The 11,626-nt window shown below is 42.4% G+C and overlaps 1 protein-coding gene across 1 annotated transcript in view; it reads left to right on the forward strand.

Moving 5' to 3' along the window:
- Positions 1–10,723, forward strand: part of LOC139423136 (G protein-coupled receptor kinase 6-like) — a 60,591-nt gene extending 49,868 nt beyond the window's left edge. The window contains exons 14-16 of the mRNA XM_071174822.1: positions 3,063–3,200; positions 3,604–3,738; positions 4,052–10,723. Of these exons, the coding sequence (XP_071030923.1) occupies positions 3,063–3,200; positions 3,604–3,738; positions 4,052–4,102 (324 nt within the window). The 3' untranslated portion in view covers positions 4,103–10,723. The remainder of the gene's footprint in view (positions 1–3,062; positions 3,201–3,603; positions 3,739–4,051) is intronic.
- The last annotated feature ends 903 nt before the right edge of the window (positions 10,724–11,626 follow it).

Below are 11,626 nucleotides of genomic sequence, written 5' to 3' on the forward strand. Positions count from 1 at the left end.
TAACACCTTGACAGAGCTTGAAAAAGAATAGATATATTGCAGGTGTGCAAAGCTCTTAGACTTACCCAAGACGACTCACAGCTGTAATCACTGTTTCTAGCATGTTACTCAGGGGGGTGAATACTTATCTAATCACTGTACATGACCAAAAGTATGTGGACACCTGCTCGTCGAACATCTCATTCCAAAATCTTGGGCATTAATATAGAGTTGGTCCCCCCTTTGCTGCTATAACAGCCTCCACTCTTCTGGGAAGGCTTTCCACTAGATGTTGGAACACTGCTGTGGGGATTTGCTTACATTCAGCCACAAGAGCATTAGTGAGGTTGGGCTATTAGGCCTGGCTCGCATCCGGCGTTCCAATTCTGTGCAGGCTAGTCAAATCAAATTGTATTGGTCAAATACACATGGTTAGCAGATGTCATTGCGAGTGTAGCGAAATGCTTATGCTTCTAGATCTGACAGTGCAGCAGTATCTAACAATTCCACAACAAAACCTAATACATACAATCTGGTAAAGGAATGGGATAAGAATATATAAGTATAAAATATATGGATGAGCAGTGACAGAGCAGCTAAGATGCAATAGATGGTAAAGAATAGATAGTGAAGGATGCATTATATACATATGAGATGAGTAATGCAAGATATGTAAACATTTTTAAAGTGGCATTGAAGTGATTAGTGTTCCGTTTATTAAAGTGGCCAATGATATCAAGTCTATAGGTAGGCAGCTGCCTCTCTGTGCTGGTGGTGTCTGTTTAAACAAACTGGTGGCCTTGAGATTGAAAAACCGCTTCTATCTCTTTCCCAGCTTTGATGCACCTGTACTGACCTCGCCTTCTGGATGGAAGTGGGGTGAACAGGCAGTGGCTCAGGTGGTTATTGTCCTTGGATCTTTTTTGCCTTCCTGTGACATTGGGTGTTGTCTGTGTCCTGGAGGGCAGGTAGCTTGCCCCTGGTGATGCGTTGTGCACACCACTCTCTGGAGAGTCTTGCGGTTGTGGGCGTTGCCGTACCAGGTGGTGATACAGCCCGACAGGATGCTCTCAATTGTGCATCTGTAAAAGTGAGTGAGGGTTTTTGGTGACTAGCCACATTTTTTTCAGCCTCCTGAGGTTGAAGAGGCGCTGTTGAGCCTTCTTCACCACACTGTCTGTGTGCGTGGACCATTTCAGTTTGTCTGTGATATGAACACTGAGGAACTTAACTTTCCACCTTCTCTACTGCTGTCGTGTCGATGTGGATAGGGGGGTGCGCCCTTTGCTGTTTCCTGAAGTCCACGATCATCTCTTGTTTTGCTGACATTGAGTGAGAGGTTATTTTCCTGACACCACACTCCGAGGGCCCTCACCTCCTCCCTGTAGGCTGTCTCGTCGTTGTTGGTAATAAAACCTACCACTGTTGTGTCGTCTGCAAACTTGTTGATTGTGTTGGAGGTGTGCATGGCCACGCAGTCATGGGTGAACAGGGAGTACAGGAGGGGGATGAGAACGCACCCTTGTGGGGCCCCAGTGTTGAGGATCAGCGGAGTGGAGATGTTGTTTCCTACCTTCACCACCTGGGGGCGGCCCGTCAGGAAGTCCAGGACCCAGTTGCACAGGACAGGATCGAGACCCAGGGTCTCAAGCTTAATGATGAGCTTGGAGGGTACTATGGTGTTGAATGCTGAGCTGTAGTCAATGAACAGCATTCTTACATAGGGTATTCCTCTTGTCCAGATGGGATAGGGCAGTGTGCAGTGGGATTGCATCGTCTGTGGACCTATTGGGGTGGTAAGCAAATTTAAGTGGGTCTAGGGTGACAGGTCGGGTGGATGTGATATGATCCTTGACTAGTCTCTCAAAGCACTTCATGGTGACTGAAGTGAGTGCTACAGGGCGATATTTAGTTCAGTTACCTTTGCTTTCTTGGTATCAGGAACAACGGTGGCCGTCTTGAAGCATGTGGGGACAGCAGACTGGGAAAGGGATTGATTGAATATGTCCGTATAAACACACCAGCCAGCTGGTCTGCACCTGCTCTGAGGACGCGGCTACGGATGTCAAGTTCTTTCACACATTCTTGACAAACCATTCTGTATGGACCTTGCATTGTCATGCTTAAACAGGAAAGGGCCTTGCCAAGTTGGAAGCATAGAATCGTCTAGAATGTCATTGTATGCTGTAGGGTTAAGATTTCCCTTCATTGGAACTAAGGGGCATAGCCCGAACCATGAAAAACAGCCCCAAACCATTATTCCTCCTCCACCAAACTATGCATTCTGGCAGGTAGCTTTCTGCTGGCATCACTCCAGAGAACTCATTTTCAACTTCTCCAGAGTCCAGTGGCGGCGAGCTTTACACCACTCCAGCCAACACTTGGCAATGCGCATGGTGATCTTAGGCTTGTGTGCAGCTGCTCGGCTATGGAAACCCATTTTATGAATCTCCCGACAAACAGTTATTGTGCTGAAGTTGCTTCCAGAGGCGGTTTGGAACTCGGTAGTGAGTGTTGCAACTGAGGACAGATGATTTTTACGCACTTCAGCGGTCTCTTTCTGTGAGCTTGTGTGGCCTACCACTTCGCGGCTGAGCTGTTGTTGCTCCTAGACATTTCCACTTCACAATAACAGCACTTACAGTTGACCGGGGCAGCTATTTGATAAACTGACTTGTTGGAAAGGTGACTGTGTCACATTGAAAGTCACTGAGCTCTTCAGTAAGGCCATTCTACTGCCAATGTATGTCTAAGGAGAATGCGTGGCTTGTGCTCGATTTTATACATCTGTCAGCAATGGGTGTGGCTGAAATAGCCAAATCCGCTAAATTGAAACGGTGTCCACATACTTTTGTATATTAGTGTTGTGTTTTTCATTAGTCTTTAAAAAAAATATTCCAGAGTATACAGAGTATTTTGTGTAGATTGACAAAAAAAATAATAATTCAGTGGAGATTCATACTTATGATACCTACTGTATATACCATGTGACATTAATACCCTCAAGAGTAATTAAGAAGGCATTGTCAGAGCACATAAATGTACAGTGCATACAGTAGACATACAATGTTTTCCTTCCCCAGCCCCAGGCCATTTACTGTAAGGACGTACTGGACATCGAGCAGTTCTCCACGGTCAAGGGGGTGGAGTTGGAGCCCAAAGATGATTCCTTCTACTGTAAAGTGTCCACAGGCAGCGTGTCCATCCCCTGGCAGATGGAGGTCAGAGGTCACACACACGCATGCACCAAAAGGAAAAATGACTGCCGTGGTTTGATTTGTCATCAGCCTGTTTTAAAACACTTTTAATTATTTAATTATTTTCCTATCAGCTATTTCAGACAAAGACACTGGGCAAATCAGCTCTATTTTTAAATGCTTTCACTTCCCTGTCCTATCAAGATGTCCTTCACCTTTATCATATATATGTAATGTGCTGGTCAGTGGCCTGGCAAAAAAACACTTGGGTTCTGCCCCAAACAGCACCATATTCCCTATGTAGTCCACTACTTTTGATAGGGTGCCATTTGGTACGCATCTCAAAGTCCCCTTTACCCTGATATGCCCCTTTATCAAACGATTTTAGGTTTGACGTTGCGATCAATGTTGTTTCTTCTGTTTCCAGATGATCGAGTCTGAGTGCTTTCAGGAGCTCAATGTGTTTCACACAGACGGGACAGTTCCCCCGGACCTGGACTGGAGAGGACAGCCCTCGCCGCCACCTAAACAAGGGCTGCTGCAGAGGCTCTTTGGGAGACAGGTGAGCTCCTCAACCTTATTAAACAGAACGCCTCAGTATTGTTTGTCATTGACTTTCCATGTTTTTGGCTGTAAGTGTATGTATTCTTATTGACGACTGGGATTTTTTTATAAACCAGAATACACCTATTTTAGCATTTGTTATGTACTACATAACCCACCATGTAAGATCTCACACCGAGCAGTATGGGTACTGTAGTGCATCATGCTCCTGAAGCATACATATTGGTGTCCTGTCTATCTATGCTCCAATGTTTTCCTCATTAACTTCTTATTGGGCCTCCTGATAAATCTGTTCTGTATCACCCCGTCAGGACTGTTGTGGGAACTGCAGCGACAGTGACGAGGAGCCCACCAGGCTGTGACTGAGCTCCCTCCAACCAATTACACCAAGGATCTCATTTGTTTACAAATTTTGCACATTTGTATCTTTAAGATAGTTCTATATAAATATTGGAATGTATATTTTCAGTATATAGCCATAAAGTCCATGTCATTTAAATGTAATCATTATTCAGAACCCATCATAGGAGGCAACAACAGGTAAGCCTAACACTGCTGTGGTCACCCCCCCCACATCTGTTGATAGTGTTGTCAGCTTTTCTTTCTCTTTTAAAAAGTGTCGACCGTGCTCGGACTGCTAAGTGTTTCTGAATGGGGGATGAATGAAAAGTGTACGTCCACAACTATTTTTATATTTATATTTTATTTTTATTTACTTCATGTAATTCTAGGCAATCAAATTAGGAATGTTGTGTGAACTGTAGGCTTAAAGGAAATTGAAGACTAAGGTGAACTTTTGGTATGAGGTGATACATTATGTACATTCTAGGGTTCAATCTAGAGACACTTGATATAAACCAAATAGATATGACTAAACAATGCATATGTAAGTGCAAACAAGTGTATAATTTGTGACACTCGCGTCCAAAGTGTGTCTTCCAATGAATCTGAGTTTAGGTAGAAAGCATGTTAGTTCCCAACCATATTATGAGCTAGAGAAGTGAATTAACAAAAAAAACCTGCATTGTAATACAGTAATTCAGTTGTAAGAAATGACCTTTTTCGTAAGACGTGGATAGCCGAGAATGGCCTGGAGTTTCCTCTACCATGACACGTTTGTCACGGAGCACTTGAGTTTAATTAAGCGATGCACTTATGACCAAACCGGTTTGTTTTCATCCTCCAAATATTTTTTATGGTTAATTCCTTCCCATTCAAGGTTCCTTTGATAGTTTATGGTACTCTATATAATTACCATTATTTTATCAAATCTAACAAAGCTGTCTGTCTAGTAGGTTGAGACCATGCTGCGTCTCTTTCTCCCTCCCTCTGCTGTACCTCATGTGTTCCTCTGCATCGTGTAACTCAGTGGGATTCTCCTTGTAAATGTGGGACTATAATAGGACTGAGGGACTGAGCTCCCTGACAGACTATGGGACTATGGTATCACCCTCTGAACCCTCCTTACCAGAGACTCTATCAGACTGAGGAAGAAGGTTCAAAGGGGAGGGGTCACCGAGAGGTCAAACCATCTCAATGTAAAGCTCAGCACTCCGAGGAAAATTGGAAGAGACTCTCAAACTCCTCCTACCATCCCCGTCTCTCATTATCAAATCGTGTTATCGTATGTGATTCTCAAATTAACTTGCCTACATTCCAGTCTATACCGTACTGTACAGTGTAAAGTTATGCTACTTTTGTTTATTTTACAATGTTTTTTTTACCGGTGTAAAGTTACAACAACAATAACAGTTCCACCATGAAACTAGAATAGGACTGAAAGTAAGATGAGTATGATTTCTCTTTCAATGTGCTCCTGAGCCAAGCTTACACACTGAGAGGGAGGGCTTCTGTCTGTCTCTGCATCCATGAAACACCTCTGACACTTTCTTTTTGCAATGCACTGACGTTTTTTGTGTGTGCACGCATGTGTCACCATAACCACTAGACTCTGTACCCACTTGGCACAAACTGGTTAAGTCAACGTATTGTGACGTGGAAAATACATTGGATTTGAAAAAAGTAGTCAACTGTTGTAATTTCAACCACAGGAATATTTCATAACCAATTTTCAAAATATGTTGAATTTATACCTTTGAAACATCAGATCTTCAACGTAATATCCACTATAAGAAAACAACTGTAGGGGGGGTTCTACTAAGCTAGCATATGGAGTTGTTTTAAATTAGCTAAATGATCCATCATTTGACTATTTGATTTGGAATTTTTAGGACCCCTGTAGGTATCCCCCCTTGATTTTGGCCTTCACCACTATAGCGCATTGAGTAACGCATTCATACGTGGGAAAACAGACACAAGGAATAAGGTTTTGATGTGTCTGTCCTATTTATAGGAGATATAAGAAAGCTCAGGAAATATTTTAGTTTTTTGAACACACATTTAACCCCTGTTATTGTTGGCACAAAACTACCTCCAACCTTCCGTTCATTTTATAAAACTGGTACTGGGTTACATTCAGACCGGTCCCGTGACACTTGTGGGGATCATAGAGCAAAACCAGTGTGTTCTTTAGTTTCATCTTTCCATAGAGTTGTTAGTAAGCCAAACCGTTCAGACGTTTTTGTAAGAAGACAGATTTTTTTAGATGTGTCCTGGTCTGACAAACAGCACCGTAGCTCTGCCATTTTCTACTGCAGTGGCAGGAGGTCGACATAGGCGGATAGAGATGCAAAAAAACAGAAACTGATGGATTTTTTTGTTTGTTAATTAGATTGACGCACTTAAGGATTTTTTTACCAAGCCCTGCTAAACTTTGATATTTTTCATCAACTGTTACTAATGTGCTATTGTGAGAATGATTGTTGATATATTCACCGTTGTTAGCATTTCTAAAGTCATCAACTGCTATTGTTTCAATTCAACACACGATTCAAGCTATGGTTGATTTCAAATGGAATCTACAAGTTAGTAAAATATAAAGTTGGATTCATGTCTCCATCTCAACCAAAAATGTAAGTTAAACAATGACTAAATTAAATCAAACTGTATTTAAAGTGCATTTAATGTTTCATCTGATTTAGCCCTATAAATTCAAATTGTAAGTATACATTTGTAGACAAAATGGAATTAAAGACAGATAGTTTCATCCGTGCCACTATCTGAGGACACATCTCCTTCATATGTCTATTTTTGGTTGCGTTGACAACCAAGCACAATTAAATATTTTTGCAATACAGTAAATATCCCATTAACTTGTCGATCAGTTAACAAATGAATTGTGTGATTCAGGTCTCCATGTCAACAGAAAATAGAAGTTAGAGAATAGATTTAAGCCAGTGGCTCCGATGGAACTATACAAGCAGCAGTTATTTCCTTTAAATGTGCATTGTCAACCAAACAATTATATTTCTTTTGTAATACAGCAAATAGCTTAAAGTTAAGGCTCTTACAAACTAATGTAACACTATTTTATCAACTTTAAAATGAGTATCACATCCCTGGCCACATTGAGGTTACTGTAACAACAAATGTCTTATGTAATCATAAAAAGTGTGCATGTTCAAGATAGCATGCAAATGTCGCAGGTCTGTGGAGATTTTCTTGCCTGGCTACCCAAACCCTTTGCTCCAGCCAAACGCTATGCCATGCCCACAAACGTTAGTTTATTTCAATGAGTCTGGACCTGAGTACCTCCCTGACGATTTCTACAATTCTCAACGTTGAGCAAAGTGGGTACCCACGTTGGCAAGAACTGGTTAAATCAATGTTGTTTCCACGTGATGTTGAATTAACGTGGAAAACTGAGTGGATTCTTCACCCAACTTTTATTCTAAATCCAATGTCCTGGTGAGATTTTGTGTGGAATTCACATTAGTTGACAACCCAGCCAAATGTAACTCAAAACTAGATGTTGAACTGATGTCTGTGCCCAGTGGGTAAGGTACTGCTCATGATGAGTGAACATGCTACTGTACTAAAGGGAGTTCTCTGAACGTTCTCTGAATGTCAGGAGGTTGTCTAAATCTCTGTTAGTTTCCCAAGCCCAACAGGAGAGCACTAAGCAACAGGTTTTGACAGTGGGTATGAGAACAGTTACATTTTACCAAACACATGCTTAATTTTTACCTCAGTAAAGAATGACGTAGTTAATACAGTAGAGTACCAACAATTAAAGCACTGAATAGGATGAAAAGAACAAGTCAAAGTACAATATACACTACATGGCCATAAGTATGTGGACACCCCTTCAAATTAGTTGATTCGGCTATTTCAACAACACCCATTGCTGACAAGTGTATAAAATCGAGCACACAGCCATGCAATCTCCATAGATAAACATTGGTGTTAGAATTGCCCATACTACTGAGAGCTCAGTGAATCGCCGGGCACCGTCATAGGATGTTACCTTTCCAACAAGTCAGTAAGGACATTTTTCTGCCCTGCTAGAGCTGCCCCGGTCAACTGTAAGTGCTGTTATTGTGGAAAGCCGCAAAGTGGTAGGCCACACAAGCTCACAGAATGGGACCACCAAGCGCACAGCGCGTAAAAATCATCTGTCCTCGGTTGCAACGCTCACTACTCAGTTCCAAACTGCCTCTGGAAGCAACGTCAGCACAATCACTGTTTGTTGGGAGCTTCATGAAATGGGTTTACAGCTGGCAGTCTGACGGACGCCAGGAGAACGCTACCTGCCCGACTGCATAGTGCCAACTGTAAAGTTTGGTGGAGGAATAATGGTCTGGGGCTGTTTTTCATGGTTCGGGCTAGGCCCCCTAGTTCCAGTGAAGGGAAATCCCAACGCTACAGCATATTCTACATGATTCTATGCTTCCAACTTTGTGGTAATGGTTTGGGGAAGGCCCTTTCCTGTTTCAGCATGACAATGCCCCTGTGCACAAAGCGAGGTCCATAAAGAAATGGTTTGTCAAGATCGGTGTGGAAGAACTTGACTGGCCTGCACAGAGCCCTGACATCAAACACCTTTGGACTGAATTGGAACGCCGACTGCGAGCCGGGCCAAATCGCCCAACATCTGTACCCAACCTCAATAATGCTCTTGTGGCTGAAGGGAAGCAAGTCTCCTCAGCAATGTTCCATCATCTAGTGTAAAGCCTTCCCAGAAGAGTGGAGGCTGTTATAGCTGCAAAGGGGGGACCAACTCCATATTAATTCCCATGATTTTGGAATGAGATGTTCGACGAGCAGGTGTCCACATATTCTTGGCCATGTAATGCATGCGCACAATAATGGGGCAAAACGAATGAAGTGCTTGTCTTGTATTGAGTCATGGACTGAGCTGTTTCCTATGTGAAAAGGCTTTATCTGTGAAGCGGAAATGGCGGTTAGCATCTGCTAGCGCTGGATAATGAAGTCAGGTTCATGTGTCACACACGTTACAGTACATTGGCTTTAAGGGTTCAGGGACGTTTGCTTACCCTTTTAATATTTATCTGTTGCTTTTGTTATTTTATGTTGCGATCTTAACTCTTGTTTTTTTAGCCTTCTGTGAGTCTAGACTGTAATGCTAGGCTATGCTAATGCTAGGCATTCAAAATTGCCATGTCCTTATTAAGGTGCTTCCTTACATTATCTACCTGTACATCCGCATTTTATTTCAGTATTTATTTTTTGACCATATGCTTAATGTTTTTACCTTACACTGTTGGTTTCAGTTCAAATATTCAGTCATTTTTTTGATGTTGCCATACTCTTCACATTTTGCCAACTATGTTCAGACTGCACTAAGCCCTCACAATTAGGAGGTACGCTTTGTTACAGTTCACGGGGAGAGAATTGACAAGTGTATGAGGTGAAAAAAATGTATCTGAAATTATATTGTGTCCAATGTCCATATCCTTTTAAATACCATATTAAACCAAGCACTAGTCTTCATTGTCTGATTAATTGTAGCTGAATCCATGTCACATTTGTTTCAACGTTGCATTGTAATGCAGCTCTGCTTTGGCGTTCCGTGTGATATCTCTCTAAGCTCTGGAAGGTTGGAGACTTCATTCATGTAACCATCCTCTTACTCAATTTCCTTCCCACCCTGTCCTCTGCTAGGCCCCATGTCATACTGTGTGTGTCTCTAGAGACCATTAGATCTGTTGTCCTACTGTGTTAACATGCCAAATGGAAGCTACCGAGATGATGATTGATGAAAGGAGTCGATAATGATGATAATCAAATAAAAACGTATTGGTCGTGTACAGAGATGTGAAATGCTGACGTTACTAGCTCCAACAGTGCAGTAGAATGTCTAGCAAATACAATACTAATACACAAATAATGAAAAAAGTATAAAAAATAAATGTCAGAACGAGTCCAATTAACAATCCAAAGTAGATAGTGAGCAGTGTCAGAATCCAGAATATAAATGTTAATACGTGGTGTGTATAGACAGTTTATAATTTTGAAAATAAAATGGTATGTACAGTATTAGGTATATTAGGATGAGCTATGTCGAGAATACAATATATACATAGTGAGTAAACAACAGTATATGAATTGACCAGTGTTCAATGTCTCTCTGTACATGGTGCATTAGTCTCACCATGCAGAGTACCTGGCAGGTAGACTGCTAGTAATGGCTGTTCAACAGTCTGATGGCCTTGTGATAGAAGCTGTTTCTCATTGTCTCGGTCCTGGCTCTGATGCACCTGTACCTTCTCTGTCTGCTAGATGGTAGCAGAGTGAACAGACCGTGGCTCGTGTGGCTGAGGTCCCTAATGATCTTCTTGGCCTTCCTTTGACACCAAGTGCCATAAATGTCCTGGAGGTGATGATCATATGTAAATGTGCCATGTGCATGCTATGTATCACTCTGATGTGATGTTTGTTTGAGCTCTTTTGGTTCTCTCGCTCTCCTCTGAAATCAACTCGTACTGTCTGACTCTGACCCGTCTCCATAGGTGCCTGTGAAACTAGTCATGGCCAGTCAAACTGGACCTCCATGTAACATGAGTTGGAATATTTTTTTTTTTTGCATAAGTATTTTACTTCAATAAAACATTGTTTCTTTAGCTTTGGCTTGTCTTGTGTAATTCTTGCAAACATATTTATGACAGTTTAAAATGTCATGAAGATAGGAGGAGCCAGGAGAATATAGATGACAGACTAACAGGTGGGATTCGTACCTGGTAGCTCGAGAACCAAAATTAAGTCAACCAGTAGACTAAAGAGAAATCCCCTGGTCCAAGGGGGAACTATGTGGCTTATGCGTTTCAGGCAGAGCTAGCAATCGCAGTGTGATTTTAAATAATTTCCGCTACACCTGCATTCCTTTAGGTATTTGATTTTCCACTCAGTGGGTGGCTCACATCAAAACCATCATCCCCGAAACACTAGACCCACTCCAATGTGAGAATGCTGTTCATTGACTATAGCGCAGCGTTCAACACCATAGTGCCCACAAAGCTCATCACTAAGCTAAGGACGCAGGGACTAAACAACTCCCTCTGCAACTGGATCCTGGACTTCCTGATGGGCTGCCACGCTGATCCTCAAGGGTGCGTGCTTAGTCCCCTCCTGTATTCCCTGTTCACCCACGCCTGTGTGGCTAAGCACAACTCCAACACCATCCCTCAACATGAGCAAGACAAAGCAGATGATCGTGAACTACAGGAAAAGGAGGGCCGAACACGCCCTGATTCACATTGATGGGGCTGTAATGGAGAGGGTCGGGAGTTTCAAGTTCCATCACCAACAAACTATCATGGTCCAACCCCACCAAGAAAGTCATGAGGTCACGACAACACCTTTCCCCCCTCAGCAGACTGAAAAATTTTTGGCATGGGTACACAGATCCTCAAAATGTTCTACACCTGCACCATCGAATGCATCCTGACCAGTTGCATCACGTCCTGGTACAGCAACTGCTCAGCATCCGACCGTAAGACGCTACAGAGGGTAGTGCGTACGGCCCA

This window comes from Oncorhynchus clarkii, chromosome 12, assembly GCF_045791955.1.
Source record: "Oncorhynchus clarkii lewisi isolate Uvic-CL-2024 chromosome 12, UVic_Ocla_1.0, whole genome shotgun sequence".
NCBI lineage: Eukaryota > Metazoa > Chordata > Actinopteri > Salmoniformes > Salmonidae > Oncorhynchus > Oncorhynchus clarkii.